Genomic DNA, 15752 nt, shown 5'->3' with positions numbered 1-15752 from the left:
TTTGGGGGGGGGTTCTACCTACTTACTTACTTACTAGCTGATTCACGCTACTTACTTGGTTACTTACTTGTATTGGATTGGATTGGGGTAGGTGCAAAGGGCCTACACTCGAGCGTTTCTGCTTGCTACTTGGCGAGTCAAACAAGAAAACGGCTGGGTTATGCAGCTTTTTTCTCTTTCGAAACGACGTGAACCGTGGGTTGGGTTGAGCTGGGGGAGGGGGGCTGGATTGGCTTGGCGGTGAAGCATCGTATGTGTGTATGTGTGTGTGTGTGTGTGTGTTTTCGCTTGTTCCTTGCTGGCACTTGTTTACTTGCTGCATTCGTATCGTACCGTACGCGAAACGCACGAACTGCGACACCCGGACTCGACTCGACTCGACTCGACTTGTTCGACGGGCTGGCCTGGGCCGAGGCCTGGCCTGTCTTGCTGCTTGCGCGGGACCCTGGGTGCGCCGCCTGTCTTGCCCGCTAGACGGGCCATACCTAATATAGTGCGGCATTGTCCGGTGGAGTCTTTTTTTTGTTTGAGGCGGGAGGAGAGGGGGCGGGAGGGCGGGAGTGGATGGGGAGAAGATGTGTGGCTGGCTGGGGTGTAGTGGTGGGTGGTTGGTGGGGACCCTTGGTTTGGATCGCCCTTGTTATCGTTGTAGGACAGATACGAATACGGGGATGGGAGGAGAGAAAGAGGGGGGGGGGCTATTTCCTTTGCTTTCTCACCCTTTCACTCACTTGCAACGACGAAAATCCTGCACCGTTTTCGAGCAGGGCATTCTCCCTGCCCTTTGTCAATTTTGCCGTTGCTTGATTCAAGCTCTCTCGTTCTTCTTTCTCTCCCTCTTCCCTCCCATGTGTCGAGCCGTGCATGACAAATTAACCGCACATGATACTGTAGGGTGACGGTCATGTTTCTCCGTGATTCTCACCGACATGTCAGACTTTCGAGGTTTCAGAAGAGGATAGATATGTGCTCGATTAATGTTGCTGCATTAGTATCTTTCTAGGACGCGCGTAAAAACTGTGCAGCAGTCAAGCTAATGTGTTGGGGAAGAGTAGCAAGTTTCGAAACACGGCCAGATGCTCTGCTTTGGCAAGTCCAAGTGCTTGGTATCGCCAAAACGGCTCCTACACGCTCGACGTCGCCTTGAGCGTCTTCTGGATACAGGCGCATAGCTCGGGTATCCGAAATGGCTTACTTATCACATTGTCCATGCCGGCTTTCAACGCGACCTCAACTTGCTCACTGCGCACATTAGCCGTCACGGCAATGACGGGCACGTGTGTTCTTACGACACCTTCACGCTGCAGCTCGCGAATGGTTCGGACGCATGTCAGACCATCCATGACCGGCATTTCCCAGTCCATGAGAATGAGCGCAAGGGGTTGACCAGAGCCGTCCGCGACACAGTAATTGGTTGTGCGCAGATACTCGAGCGCTTCTCCACCGTGGTTCGCAACGGCCACTTGCATGCCCGTGTTGCGCAACTGCTTAGCGAGGACACGTTGGTTGACGAGGTTGTCTTCAACTATCAGGACGTGGAGATCTCCGTTGGCCATGTCGCTTGTATCGGTTTTTGTGGGACGGCACTCGTTTTGCTCGGCGGCTTCGTTCCGGCTCCGACTCGAGAGTAGTGTTTCCTGCGCACGTATGCTCACGCTGACTGCAGCGTCGCTTTCGCTCCGGTTCACGTTGGGGCGGCCCACGCCCTTGCGGCTCTTGACATAGAAAGAAAACGTGCTGCCGACGCCTGCTTTGGACGCAAACCCAATGGCCCCGCCGTGCATTTCAGAGAGACGCCGTGAAATGAAAAGACCAAGCCCAGAACCACCTTGGCTTGTTAGAGTTTGCCAGCAAAGCCTTTGGTGGAAAGCTTACCATAGTCGATATGTGTGCGCGGCGATGCTTGCGAAAAGCGAGCAAAGAGCAGCTCATGTTCTTCGTCGCTAAGCCCACGACCAGTGTCCTGCACAGAGAATATGATGTACACCTTGCGAGGTTAGAAAAGGTCACAAGTTTCGCCATACCTGACTCACTATGTCACCATTGTCCCAATCTGCTTGCAGTGTTTGTGCTTCTGAAGCTTCAGACGTGCGCGAAAAGGTCACATTACCGCTGGTACTGCGTGTCGGACGCTCGTGAGCTAGACCTAGGCTGACGCAAATTTTGCGCGTGTGTTCTAATCGTGTGAACTTGATGGCATTTGTGATGAGATTCTTCGCAGTTAGTAGCTGTCTTGTGGTCATGTAGATGCCTTACAATGAGTATCTGCAAAACACGTGTTGGATCCAGCGAAACATGTTGAACGTCGCTGATTTTGCACGACTCTTCAATCTGGAACTTCAAGTCTATGCCGGCTGACTTGGCCTCTCCTTCAAACATCTTGACTGCATCTCTTGCAATTGACTCGAGCTGCACGTCAACTGGCGTCATGACGAACAAGCCAGAATCAAGTTTGGATATCGTAAGCACATCTGCCGAGTCAGTCCCATCCTCAATCACCAGACTGTATCCCAATCATACCATCAACGATAGTTTTCATGTGCTTTGAGCACTGGACAATGGTTTCCGCAGCATCAATCGTTGTTTCCAATATGCTTTGATAGACTTTTTGATAGTCTGACGACTCGCCAAAACTCCTGTGAGTTGAAATGATGCTCTACAACAACAATCAGCATGCATGTATGCTTTGAGCAATGTCGCACATACGTCAGCGCACTGAACTATCGCGGATAGAGGATTGCGCATCTCATGCCTAGGACTGAGTTAGCTGATGTACATGTGGAAATGTTATCGTCTTGACGTACGATGTAGTGTCGATAAAGTTCTCCAAACTCCTCGGTCACTGAGTCAGTAGGACTCATCGTTCGATGATGACGGGATTACCGTTTAGACTCTCGAGCTCTTGCTGCTTGCTGAGCTTGGAATTCCTCACTCCACTTCTGTTGGCTTGACATTGTCAGTATTTTGGACAAATCTTGACGGGATTCGTACCTGATATCTGTGTAGCATCCAATAATCTCAATCACTTCGCCTTCCTCGTTGAGCTCCGGAAAAATGGACGTCAACACCCACATGGGCTGTTTCTCAGGTAATGCATCGTCTGGATTTTGGCTTGGCGCATTCCAACTCCTCTTCAGGCGTAATTCAAAAGATCTGCTCGGTATTAGCCATGCTTTGGTGCAAGAAACAGACATCCTACTGGTGCTCTTTAAACTCGATAAGTTGCCTGTACTTTGCTTGCCCCATTTCAATGTATTCATCGTCTACTATCTCAGTCCAGGCATCGTGAAGCTCAATATCACGATCTTTGGGGGCTAGCATCTCGTACCAAGCCTCGTTCCTATACGAGTAAATACCATCTATGCCGATGAGAAAAATCCCAACATCGGCGCGCTCCGCAAACCGCTTGAATTTGGCGAGGTTACGTTCCGATTCCAGCTGGGATTGCGTGAGCTGTTGTCTCAATTGGGATTTCATCGCTTCCGCCATAGCTATGGTCTGTTCGCGACGCCAAATGTCTTCTTCATGAAGCAGAATGGATGTGAGAGACGTGGAAAGCAAGCGACTGGCGACCTGGATGAACTGGAAATACGTCTCGTTATAAGGCCTCCGAGGATTCAGTCCAATAACTAAGAAGCCAAGAATGTTGTCTCGAGAGGATGTTGGGTTCAAGGGACAGATGGCTGCTGCTCTACATGGATCTCCAAAGCCCCGCCACTCTACGCCCTGGACTAGTTCTGCGGCAACTGGATCTTGATCAAACTGGACTACAATCGGTTTTCGAGCTACGAGAGCTTTTCGGAAATATGGTGTGAATCCGTGGTCATGCTGAAAGTCGAGGTGGTCGGGACCAGCTGGTGATTCTTTGGGGAGTCCAAAGGAGCCTCGAAGCCTGCAGTGTTGTTGGTTTGTATCGGAAAATCGAGTTCTGCTGGATGCCGAGCCAGTGGAATCAGCCTCGGCTGAGTATAAAAGGACAAAAGGTATGTCTTTCTCGTTTCGCGACAAGACTTCAGTGGCAACATTCCAGTACATGTCAGAGTTGCGTGCTCTCGGAATTTCTTCACTTAGTTCGAGAAGTATACGCGAACGTCTTTGGGCAATTACTTCTTCAGTCTAGTTATATTAGCAAGCTTTCAGTTGATTGGACGAACTCGTCGTCTTTGATCGCTTCAGTCTCAGGGTATCAATTGGCTGCAGCCTTGTGATATCTAGGCTGGTAAAACAGAAGAGGTGGCTTGACAGATTCATGGACAGGTTCAAGCAGTATCAGAGTTACCACAGACAACAAAAACAAGGGAAGGTTACAAAAGACAGGAATAACGTACGGTTTCCACCAGAGGTTCGTAATGGCCAATCGTCGCACCATCAGAGTCCAATACCGGGATGAACTTGAGTGAAAAGTAGGTTTCCTCCATGAAGCCATTGCGCACCATGTGAATGACAGTGTTCGTTTTCTGGACAGTTTCCCCTGCGAGATTTTTGTCGATAATGGGTTCGAAGTATTCGCCCCAAACCGAGGCAAGTGCAACGCGAGCACTGACTCCCATACATGGATGGAATCCTCCTAGAAGCTCAATCTCTGCTTCATTATAAATCATGATGAGATCAGGCCCGTAAAACACTACGGCAGGCTGCGGGTCTTTCATAACCAGATTGCAAATACTGCGGAGTTGTGGCGACCAGGAGTGCATTGGGCCCAGTGGAGTAGATGCCCAGTCAATACTTCGCGCCCATGACGCATGAGCCGACAGTCGTTTTGGAGGTATCTCATCTGTCCAGTCGAAACTCGGGGCCTTTGGGCTAGGAATTGTCCTGGCGAGGCTCATCTCAGGCTTGTTGCTACCTGTATAGTTGATAGCATGGACACCGTTAATAACATTCCAACGGTTCGCGACATGGACCCTTGTCCAGCTAAAACCATAGAAGAGAAACGGTTGGCTTGACGCGTCTTTTTCCAAATACCAGCTTCGGAATCGCCTAAGCGGTGCGCAAATGCTCTCATCATTTTCGGGTATACTGCTCTGACGAGCTAGCTGTTGTAACAGGCTGCCAGCATCAACATCAGCCATGGCCGAATTCCAGTAATCCAGCACATGGCCATTGGCGACATGGAGACTAGTGGGCGTCGCATCGACAACAAATGCAGGCCGGGGGTCTTTGTGCAGAAATTCCAGCAAGCCTACGCTTCGCAAGAGTAATGTGTCGTCTCGTAGAGGGACGACGGGAGCCGTGCGGCGTGGAGGTGAGGCTATAGCGTCCATTCCAGTCCCAACGCTGCATGTGGCGTCTCGTCCTCGTCTGGTGCGGACGTGTCGTCGAAACAGAATAAAGTACCCGACGTCGCTTGTGTCGAGGGCATGTGTGACCGGCCGTGATTGAGAATGATGGACAGAAAGCCCCAAGGCATCCAAAAGCCAGGCCCTCGCAATGTGGGTCTCCTAGCGCGCATGTTTTGGGACAATCGCGCATCCTGCAAAACAAGGTCCAACTCCATCTCCCCTGTGAGGCATTTGGCATCACCCAACCCGGCCACGAGCGCCGAGCCGAATCCACAAGAATGAGAGGCAAAATATGTAATCGCGCTCGGCCAGAGAGATAATCCGACGGTCGCTTATGCAGAGGCACGGCAGAGTCGGATGACGTCGCTGTTCATCCACAACACCAACGACAACGTCACGTCCTCGGACTATCCATTGCAGCATTTGAACTTTTGCTCAGCTTGATATCGCACTGGAAGGCTTGAATGGATGAACAATGTGAGCTTAGTATCTACCTCGTGACAGCTGACAGTACCATGCGGAATCTCAGCTACGAGACGCGAGAATCATGTAGCCATGGCTATATACCTTTTAGTACGTGTCGCAATAGGTTGGCCGTCACATTTTGTTTACTGTTCAGCAGGTATGTCTTCGAGTAGCTATTGCATAACATCGAGGTGGTCATAATAGGCCTCGGTAAAACTGATTCCTTTATGGTCACGTGGCTAAGCCAGTGTTGGCACTCTCCGTCGACATGTCAAACTGCTAATGCTGGATACTTGCCATCCTCTAGTGCTTACTATATGTCCCAAAGCTAAGTACTGGGATAAACGATGAATAGGCGATGAAATCTCGGCAACGGAGAATCAGAATTATGCAAATAGCCACGAGAACGGTTCGTCAGCGCACATGCCACAGCGGACTGATGCTCAGAGCACCTTGCTCAGTGCCCAAGCCAAACGGGTCACGACAAAACCGCGACTGCAATTTGATCTTATGAAAAAAAAAGGCCAAGACCTCAGGAACAAGCTGCCAAGCACCGATATATTCTTCCCTCAGGCTGGGTCCTGGCAACTGACAGCACGGACTCGTCATTTGCTAGCCTTGATACACTCGCCCAGGAGCCGAAACTATTGGAAAGCGGAACTTACCTTGCTCTACTTGTGAGTCTGACAATGTACCTCTTATGTCTCTTCTTCAGTCTTGACCGGAGCCTCCAAGCCGGTCTGGTACCTTTTTACGTTGGTCGCCGTCCGATGCCAGTAACACGTGTGGAAAGTGGGCATGGCCACGCCTTTACATGCACAAGACCCAACAAACGCACAGCCGCCAGCAGCTCATCTCGCCTGCGAGGATATAATTTCTATCTCAGGCTCGTTAATCACCGTGAAACAATATTGTATGAGCAGGGAGCGTTTCATGGAATCCTCCACATACCCGCTCCACCCACGCTATACTCGAACCGGCCGGCTAAAGATGCCGCCTCGGCCAGACGGGGCTTAGCTCCACCGCTGTGAACGTTTCACGCGGCGTTTACACCACCAAACGCCAGTCATGCCGGCGGGAGGACTGTCAGATCCGTTGGAGTGGCCCCGTCGTAGCGCGCGCAATACTGCATCTAGGCAGGTTGTGTGCCGGGAATTATCCTGTGGTTCAATTTGCGGCTCTTGGGCACAGGGCCAAGCTCCGGGATGAGCTTGTAACGAGTCAAGCGACGTCTTATATCTATGCTTGACGTGCCTCGTTCTTGGTGTCCATTGTTCCATTGCTTCGCTACGGTCATTCGTTGATTCATTCCATTCGTTGCTACGTCTCCTAGTAGACCATTCATTCATTTTTCTATACACCCACTACTTACAGCTGGTCTCTGTTTACCTTTCGATACAACAACTCACTCAAGATGTTTGCAAAGGCTTCTCTCATCAGTGCGCTGCTCAGCGCCGTCTCAGCTGGTAAGACCAGTCCTTAACTCCCCCAATCAATCCCATGCTAAGTCAATGCCACCAGAAACAATCTGGGACGGCCGCTTCAACGACATGACGTCGAGCGCCGACTTGGCCAAGTGGTCGTGGTCCAACCCCGTGGGCTCCTACCAATACTACATCCACGGCCCGGGCGCCGTAACTGAATACGTCAACCTGGGCACGTCGTTTAAGAACCCGGCCGACAAGGCGTCCAAGCAGGGCGCCAAAATCACCATTGACGAGACGTCGCGGTGGAACGGGCAGACGATGCTGCGCACAGAGCTGATTCCGCAGACCAAGGCCGCCATCAACAAGGGAAAAGTCTACTACCACTTCTCCATCAAGTCGTCGACGCAGAACAAGCCCACGGCCACAAACGAGCACCAACTCGCCTTCTTCGAGTCCCACTTTACAGAGCTCAAGTACGGCGCGTCGGGCTCGGCAAACACAAAGCTGCAGTGGCACGTTGGCGGCGTCTCCAAGTGGGACACGGAGCTCGTTGCTGACGAGTGGCACAATGTCGCCTATGAAATCGACTTTGACGGTGGCTCCGTCTCTTTCTGGCACTCGACCGGCAGCGACGAGCTGAAGAAGACGGCTGGCCCTTTTACCGCTAGCACGCAGTCCAACGGTGCGGACTGGCACGTGGGTGTTCTGAGGCTGCCTGGTTCCGCGGATGCTGCTGGGGCCGAGGACTGGTTCTTCAGCGGCGTGTACATTGAGGATGGGTCGTTGACGACTAAGATTGGCGATGGAGCAGCGGCTGCCGATAAGCCTGCTGACAAGCCTGCCGACAAGCCTGCTACTCCATCTGCTACTCCCACTACTCTGGTGCCCGTCGCTTCTCCTAAGCCCGCTGATTCCGCCCCAGCTGCTTCGTCTCCAGTTCCCTCTGCTTCCGCTTCTCCTTCGCCTTCGCCTGCTCCTGCTCCCGCACCTGGCTCTGGCTCTGGCTCTGGCTCTGGCTCTGGCTCTGGCTCTGGCTCTGGCTCTGGCTCTGGATCTAGCTCTGGCTCTGGCTCTGGCTCTGGATCTAGCTCTGGCTCTGGCTCTGCCTCCGACGCCGTCCTGCCCAAAGAGTTCACCATCAAGGAGTTCATCGCATGGCTCCGAGCCAAGCAGAGCCAGAACTAAGTTCCGCACAGCATTCCAAAAAAAAACCCCCCCTCCCCCGAAGCTCAGCCTCGCAACCCAGCCACTGTAAAAAAAAAGCCGTCGTCGTATAATTCTTGTAAATAACCCTTGTTGTAGTGCTGTTGCAGAATGTAGAAATAAACTCCAATTTTGTTGTTTTTGTGTCATACTTACTCGTTGTGTCCATGTATCCATGTAAGTAGGCCGTGCACGCCCTAAAAAATGAACTTTTGTCGCAGGTAAGAAAGAAAGAAAGAAAGAAAGAAAAAGAATCGAGAACTTTCAAGAGCCGGACGCGCAATGCTACAACTCATCCCTCTCATCTCCATCTTTCAACACCGCAACCATCTCGTTGCTCGCTCTCAAATGCTCAAACCGGGGTGCGTCTTCTCCCAATCCCCAGGCGAAAACACCGCCTAGCCCTTTGTCCGTGATGATAATCTGCATCTTGCGCTTAATCGCGTCGGGCGAATCCCACGACCAAAACAACCTCGCCTCTTGATCCCAGTAGTAATGTCCGCCGCCCACGTTGTCATAAACGCCCTTTTCCATTGCGCGCTGGAACGACGCCGAGAGTTGTGCGGGGACGGCATCGTGCCAGGAGAACGCACCTGCTTTTCCTAGGTCGGCGCCGGTAACGGGGTCTTCCATGAGTTCTGTAGGGCATCCAATGGGGGTCGTACTGCAGTTTGCGTTTGGGGCTGTCTTGAACCATTTGATGTAGAAGGCTAGGCCTAGATTGGCTTTCTCGGGCGGTACCCCGGCATCGAGATAGGCGTTGATGGAGTCGAGCGAGAGCTGCAGGCCGGTATGGTGTTTGGTTACGTTGTCTCGGCGGTTGAAGAGGTCGTATGTCATGATGTTCAAGTAGTCGACGGACGCCAGGATGGTGGGGATGGTGGCGGCAGTGAAGGCGAGCATGTCACGTGGGAGGCCGGGAACGGCAGCTGAGATTGTCTTGTCGGGCCCAATTGCGGCACGGATGGCGGCGAGGAGCTTGGGGTAGGCCTCGATTTCCCAGGCTTTGTCGCTGTTGAGATGGCCTGGTTGCTTGTAGTCTTCGCCGTTGCCGCCGGCGTACTCCCAGTCTACGTCGATTCCTTGTATCATCAGCGAGGGTGTTTGCTCATTTCAGCACATTCTGTACCATCTGCGCCCGTCGCATCCAGCATGGCTTTGACGTTGCTTGCAAAGAGCTTACGGCTTTCTTCCGTCTTTGCACCGGCCGAGAAGCCCTCTGTGTCGCCCCATCCGCCAATGGCAACCTGAACGATGGTTCCTTGAGAAAATTTACGTCTGACTTCATCGATCGTAGTGAAGAGCGGCCATTCGCTTTGCGTGGGATTGTTGAAGATTACAGATTGCATGAAAGCAAGGGCTACCTCGGTGACGTCTTTGACCAGCGGCTGCTCCGGCACTACGTAGTGCTGTCTGTTGGCAATTAATAATGTGGCGACATGCAATCTCTCTGGTAATGTTGTACCCGGTCAAATACATGACATATCGCAGCTTTGGATGGCTTGCCGTAGCACCCGCCAAAAGCGAGGCAAAGATGAGGACTCGACACAGCCAGAACTGGCTGCGACAGGGCATTTTGCTATCAATGTTGCAGAAACTATTTTGCGTCAGAAAAGAATAGGAAAGGGCAATATAATGCTGATTACTTGCCTATCCTAAGATATGATATCAAGGGTGAACTATGTTTGAGGACAGGATAGAGGGATAGTGTTGCATACGTACCCCGCTTGCGACTCCTCAACATCCCGTTTCGGCCCGTGCTACGTACCCTTTCCACATGTATGTTCATTTAGCTACAAACCTTATTTCTGTTGCCTTCAATATCAGTCAAGCCTTGACACGCAACAACACTTGATTTGAAATGACATCTCCCTTGATTCCCTCAATTCGCGACACAGCGTGCAGCTCGCGCTGGACTGTGACTTGGGTGGAAAGCGCACATGACAGTACTTGCTCGAACAATATGATTGCATTTTGCGTTACGATGAATTAGAAGGCCTTGAACCGCGTCTATGGCGAATTGCAAAGGAGAAGCGTAGATTACCATAAACATGTCCCTGCTAGTCCAATAACCTTGCAGCAAACTGTAGACTCGGCATGACCAACGAAGCCCGCATACCCCGATGATTCGCAAGAGAAGCATACTAAGATGCAGGTGGGGACACGCTGTATAAAACAGTCAATGGTGTTCGCAAAAATTATGCAAAGACAGCGGAAGAAGTGTCCTAGACGTTATTTTCTTCTTCTCGCTACTAGCACCAGCAACATGAAAAGATTAACAAGGAAACTATAGAAGTTGAAAAGTTGGATGATGATAATAATTGCGTCGATGTAATAAAATCAAGAAGAATGAATCCAAGTCGCCGAGACCTGATTCCTAGCTTTGAGCCGATCCGCAGCTGACTCCTCAAGCGCCGCCCATCTCGCCTTCTCGTCAGGGCGCAAGATGCCAGGAAAAAACGTGTCGAGGAGGCTCCGCCCTACATAGGGCAACGTCTCTTCAACTTCAAAAAGGCAGCTCATGACTTTGGGGTTCCCAATCACAGTTTGGAATTCAAGGGGGATACCGAAATCAGCGGGACTGCGCCGCCAGCCAGCGACAAAAATGTTCTGGATGATGCCGATGGTGCCGACGGCGAGCAGGAACCACGAGTGTTCTTGTATGCCGGCGGCGGTAATTAGGAGCAGAATCCAGCATGCGGCGAGGCCAAAGACGGTGATTCGGGTGGTGTACGAGGCGGAAACATTGACGTTTGTAGGGCCGGCGGCTAGGTCCTCGAGATCCAAGCCTCGGCTGTTGGCCATGATGACAATGGCATGCTGGCTACCATTTCCTCTAGTCAGAATGACGGTCTTGTTCGAGTTGCGGCGACACGCCCATTTCTCGTTTGCCCATTGCGATAGACTGCCGTTGAGCAGAGCCAGGACGGTGCCAATGGCCGTGACCAGGAGGATGCTCCAGTCGCCAAATAGGAAGCAAGGAATGGCGGCGATGAAAAGCTGGAGCACGATTGTCGCCAGACCAAGTAGGTAAGAGCCGGCTCGCAGGTGACCTGGCCGGGCCTGCAAGGCAGTATAGACGGATACGCAGAGACCAGTTTGCGAGGGACGTTTAGCGGCAGAGTCTGTTGCACGCAGGACGGTCCATTTCTCGTCAATCATTTTCTCAACGCACGACTGAATCGGGCGGCTGCTATTTCCCTCATCCATCCAGCTCTCAAAGTCACGCACAACACGGCCGAGGATCCAGCTGCAGTTGTCGCGGACGTAGCCTGTCTTTGCATTGATGATTTTACACTGACAGTCGGGCAGCGGCATGAGCTTGTTTTCGCCAATGGCGGACACGACAGCTGTAACTGCGTATGCGACCCATCCTGCTCAGGTAACGCCAGTCAGTATTTGTTTCAGCCTGCAGTCTGTGACTTACCGAATGAAAAAGCGACTGGCGCTATGCCGGATCCAGCGAGCTGTGCAAGGGCGCGAGCAACGACATCACCGCCGAGGATGAGGAGCACAGAAAAGACGTCTGACGGGTTTTTCCACTGCTCGCTGAATTCGTGCGAGGGGATCCCAAAAGCGAGGACGCGGCGAATGAAGAGGTGAGCAGGGAGCGCGGGCATGCTGAGAAAAAACGAGCTTAAAGACTGATGAAAACGAATGAGCAAGACTGGCCGAGTAGAAACGTTCGTGGAAGATTAGTAGTTCTGGGGCTTGCCATGTGCTCTTGGTAGGTGTAACGGGGCAGGCGAAGTCGATCTGTGAGTGGGGTGTCCTCGCCTGCATATCCAGAGCGAGACGGCCGGCCTGAAGGCTGAGCAATACGAAGGAGAGGCGATGGCTCAGCTGAAGATGCATATTGCAGCGCTAGCGGAGCACGCCCTGGCCAATCACAGCGCCACAGTCTCAGCCTCGTGTACAGTCGTTGTGACATGCCGACAAGGCCAATTATGCCCCAGGCGGATGGATCAAATATCGCTGACATGTCTGATCCCGAAATACTGTACTCTGCCTCGCCTCACGCTCCGTCCTGCCTACGCTGACAAAATGGCCACCCCTCTGACGTGGGCCGACGAGCAACAAGCAGCACAAGACCATCGAGACAATGTCCAGCAGTTCCTGCGCACAAACTATGTCGGCGCCGAACGCGCTCGCCAGGCATCTCTCAATGAGTTTAGAAACTGGACCATGGACGAAGTCACTGCGCTATTCCACGACTATCCCCCACTGCCAGACCGGCGCCTGTATCCCATGGGCCCGGACTTTCGCTATCCTCCCCCAAGAAACAAGCGCTACACCGAGCTCGCCGCCAAGGTCGCCCTAATGGGCTTCGCCAATACCCTCGCTGTCGCTACCTCGCCCTTGACGCTCCCCTTTATGACCAAAGGGCAGCGCAAAGAAGCCGTGACGGGCCTGAAAGACATGAACAAGCAGGTGATATGCTCGTCGTTTTTCGTCTCGGCGCCCCTCGATCTCATGGAGCAGGCCGGCCTGCAGAACCAGGCGCTGTGCGTCAACAAATGGGGCCAGTTCCGCATTCTCGCCTCGTCGTATGCCGCCATTTCCCATGTCTGGGCCGAGACCATGGGCCTGCAATTCAACGACGAGAAGATTGAGCAGGACGAGCGCGGCCTCCTCATGTCACACTTTAACAAGATCATGGACAAGGCGCTGCAGTGCGGCTATGAATGGATATGGCTGGATCTGCTCGCCATCCCCAAGAAATCGAGCACCGCCAGCAGCGACCAGCGCATGACGCAGGTCAAGACGACCGTCATCAACAGTCTGCACGCTGTATACCGCAATGCCAGTGCCGTGGTTGTATTGGACTCCTTCACCCTGAACCTGCCTTCCGCCGACCCCTTGCGCGCAGCGGCAGCCCTCGTCTGCGGCCTGTGGCTCACGCGCGTCTGGACCTACCAGGAAGCCAAGCTCGCGCAAAAAGCCCTGATAGTAACCGCCACGCACGTCGTCAGTCTCACAGACATCATCTCGATCCTGTGGACCCAGTCCCAGACTAACCCCTCCAAATGGAACGAGCTCTACAAGACATTTGCCAGACTCCAGCCCGTCCACAGCGTCGGCATCAACCTCGCCGACATTGCCCTGTCATCCACCAACCGCAGAACAGAGAACCAAGTCGACTACGCCCGCGGCTACTACGCGCTACTCGGCCTGCAGTGGCAAAAGGGCTGGACGTATGAAGACGGCATCCTGCACATTTACCGCTCGCGGCCCCACGAAGTCGCCATGCTCGTCTCCATGCACAGCCCACGCGGTCTCCCCCAGCCGCTGTCCTGGGCACCCCGCTTCCTCGCTCAGGAACAAGGCGCCTCGCAAGCACCGTATGCCTACAATTTCAACGGCACGGGGCTGGCCGGCCCCTGGTACACGGCCCTCGTGCGGGGCCTCGTGCGCACCGCCGCGTATGGAAAGCCCAACATGGATGCCAAAGAGGACAATAAGCTGGCATTTCAGCTGCGGGTCGAGGACGCTGCTGGCGCGCTTCAAACAGCCGTAGTAGTCACCTGGGACTTGGACTGGACCCCTAGGCTGCGTGAATGGGTCGGCCTCATCGACACGGGGAGCGCGAGACTCATCTGTCCATCTCCCATGGCTTCCTATCAGTCAGGTCATTTTCCCTCGGTATTGCTGGCCATCCAGAGGCCGTCAATGCCTGGATACGAAGCAGTCGGTCATGTTTCAGAAAGCGCCATCTTGGTCAATGGCAATGTTACCGCCCCACGCCTGCAGTGGTTGCTGACATAGCTCCACAAACATGCCTCACTATGCTGGTTGTTCATCTCTGACTAAGACCAAACTTCTGCTTGCATCTAATGAATTAATGAAAAGATACCTACAAGAATCCACAATTTCCTACTACGCCACACTTGCCTTCCCCTTTCGCATTCCATATCGTCACTGTGCAAAAGCGGACTAGCTTCATACAGTAGATGGCGTCTGTTATCCTACCCAATGACCCCATAACAGTCTAAGCAAAAAAGATATCAAAAAAACAAACAAAAACATACAACAGCGGACATTCGCCAGTGGTCACCCACCTGCCTACTACGCCGCCGGTCAGAGGTTTGTCTGCTGGAGTACGGACGGGATCCGGAAAATCTCTCTGCCGATGGTCGTATGTACTGTATATGCTCGTTACTTCCAATATATACCAAATGTGTTGTTTGAGAAGTTTACAATCAAACTTGAAGTAGTAGGCCCCTATGCAGAGTCTATTCGATTAGCAACTTCTGTTGTTAACTCTACTATCTTATTCTCGCAAGTTATGTTTTTACAGACATCCATAACGTGTTTTACAAGCGAGCGCCGCGTACAAGCGAGCGCCGCACCCTACCAACTTTGTGCACCTCTCTCATCTCAATACATAATGGCTTAACGCAACGCTAGTTAGTTAGCTTTAAATAAAGCAGATATCTAGCTTGCTATATCCTCTATTAAATCTAGTTAGATACAGAGTAATCGCAGTGCTGCTGCTATCTATAACGTGTTAGAACGAACAATCCGCCGCCGACGCGTCGGCAAGCCTGCCTAACGCGATTGCTAGCCTAACTTAAAGAAGCTTACTAAGCTAGAAGAGCAGGTAATAATTAATTATGTACTTAATCTAGATCTACGTGGATTTTCGCCTACCTATGCAGCTGTGCGAGATATAGCTAATAGACTGCTAGCTGCGCGCGGCGCTAGCTAGGTTAGCGTCCACTAGCCGCGCAACTTTGTTAAGCGTACTAATAGTCTTATAACGCGTTTTAATTAAGCGTATAATAGGCAGAGAGCCTTATATAAAGATCTAGTCTTAATTAAGAGCTAGTTTAAGCTTATGAAGAAGATAAAGGCTAAGTATAGCATCTATAACAAAGACGTCTACAACTTTAACAAAGCAAGCTTTATAATAGGCAAGATCGCAACTTAGCTAGTTGTTACAGCGTTAGAGAGAAGAGGCTAGCTAAAGGCTATTTAACTAGGTGGCTGAGAGTAGGTAACGTTTATCGCTGGGATTAATGCAGCTAGCTAGTCTATCCCACTGTTCCTTATCTTTACTAGCAAGCATTACTGTAACGGCGCAGGTAAGGCAGGTCGGATCTGTTTCGGTCGTAGGATCACTCAGAGGCATATGGGAGTGCGTGGGATCACAAAGAGCCTAGATTCAACAAGCCACCTATAGGCCTTGTACGAAAGGATATCAAAAGTCTACAGAGCTAGCTACAGGGAGTGTCTCAATATATACCTATCCTAGTCGGGTCCGAATTCGGATCCGACCTCGGGCGAATGGCTGATGAAGGGCGGCAGGTACTTCCTCCGATCCGGCTCTGGGATTGGCTCAATACTTGGCGAAGTTGTAACATCGTTACAATTA

The 15752-nt window shown here is 52.1% G+C and overlaps 5 protein-coding genes across 5 annotated transcripts; 2 read left to right on the top strand and 3 right to left on the bottom strand.

Moving 5' to 3' along the window:
- Positions 1-1038: 1038 nt before the first annotated feature.
- SETTUDRAFT_147888 (uncharacterized protein) lies at positions 1039-5264 on the bottom strand (the record flags this gene model as incomplete). The annotated part of the gene is made up of 10 exons (XM_008025012.1): positions 1039-1828; positions 1876-1987; positions 2034-2213; positions 2257-2471; positions 2521-2656; positions 2707-2752; positions 2805-2834; positions 2971-3153; positions 3200-4116; positions 4329-5264. The coding sequence occupies 10 exons, from the start codon at positions 5262-5264 to the stop codon at positions 1125-1127; spliced, it is 3459 nt and encodes a 1152-aa protein (XP_008023203.1). The 3' UTR covers positions 1039-1124.
- A 1897-nt stretch (positions 5265-7161) lies between these two features.
- SETTUDRAFT_159803 (uncharacterized protein) lies at positions 7162-8359 on the top strand (the record flags this gene model as incomplete). Its single annotated transcript, XM_008025011.1, has 2 exons — positions 7162-7213; positions 7269-8359. The coding sequence occupies 2 exons, from the start codon at positions 7162-7164 to the stop codon at positions 8357-8359; spliced, it is 1143 nt and encodes a 380-aa protein (XP_008023202.1).
- Positions 8360-8610: 251 nt separating this feature from the next.
- Positions 8611-9978, bottom strand: SETTUDRAFT_46256 (glycoside hydrolase family 18 protein). Its single transcript, XM_008024758.1, has 3 exons — positions 9843-9978; positions 9507-9790; positions 8611-9459 (listed from the first exon to the last, which is right to left on the bottom strand). The coding sequence occupies exons 1-3, from the start codon at positions 9950-9952 to the stop codon at positions 8663-8665; spliced, it is 1191 nt and encodes a 396-aa protein (XP_008022949.1). The 5' UTR covers positions 9953-9978; the 3' UTR covers positions 8611-8662.
- Positions 9979-10694: 716 nt separating this feature from the next.
- Positions 10695-12093, bottom strand: SETTUDRAFT_167895 (uncharacterized protein). Its single transcript, XM_008025010.1, has 2 exons — positions 11805-12093; positions 10695-11751 (listed from the first exon to the last, which is right to left on the bottom strand). The coding sequence occupies exons 1-2, from the start codon at positions 11995-11997 to the stop codon at positions 10718-10720; spliced, it is 1227 nt and encodes a 408-aa protein (XP_008023201.1). The 5' UTR covers positions 11998-12093; the 3' UTR covers positions 10695-10717.
- Positions 12094-12700: 607 nt separating this feature from the next.
- Positions 12701-14259, top strand: SETTUDRAFT_176092 (uncharacterized protein). The gene has a single exon (XM_008025009.1). It carries the CDS (start codon positions 12752-12754, stop codon positions 14141-14143), a length of 1392 nt encoding a protein of 463 aa, XP_008023200.1. The 5' UTR covers positions 12701-12751; the 3' UTR covers positions 14144-14259.
- Positions 14260-15752: the final 1493 nt, after the last annotated feature.

Source organism: Exserohilum turcica (assembly GCF_000359705.1).
Source record: "Exserohilum turcica Et28A unplaced genomic scaffold SETTUscaffold_13, whole genome shotgun sequence".
In the NCBI taxonomy this organism is placed as follows: Eukaryota; Fungi; Ascomycota; class Dothideomycetes; order Pleosporales; family Pleosporaceae; genus Exserohilum; species Exserohilum turcicum.
The sequence above is the reverse complement of the archived record's forward strand: the minus strand, read 5'-3'. Positions and strand labels throughout refer to the sequence as shown.

What these genes read in the sequence shown, in the direction of transcription:
- SETTUDRAFT_46256 (XM_008024758.1), bottom strand. Translation starts at nt 9,952, where the DNA reads ATGCCCTGTCGCAGCCAGTTCTGGCTGTGTCGAGTCCTCATCTTTGCC. An exon ending in TATGTCATGTATTTGACCGG is followed by an intron (nt 9,791 to 9,842) that starts GTACAACATTAC and finishes AATTGCCAACAG; the next exon opens with ACAGCACTACGTAGTGCCGG. An exon ending in GGATGCGACGGGCGCAGATG is followed by an intron (nt 9,460 to 9,506) that starts GTACAGAATGTG and finishes TGATGATACAAG; the next exon opens with GAATCGACGTAGACTGGGAG.
- SETTUDRAFT_167895 (XM_008025010.1), bottom strand. Translation starts at nt 11,997, where the DNA reads ATGCCCGCGCTCCCTGCTCACCTCTTCATTCGCCGCGTCCTCGCTTTT. An exon ending in GCCAGTCGCTTTTTCATTCG is followed by an intron (nt 11,752 to 11,804) that starts GTAAGTCACAGA and finishes TTACCTGAGCAG; the next exon opens with GATGGGTCGCATACGCAGTT.
- SETTUDRAFT_176092 (XM_008025009.1), top strand. Translation starts at nt 12,752, where the DNA reads ATGACCAAAGGGCAGCGCAAAGAAGCCGTGACGGGCCTGAAAGACATG.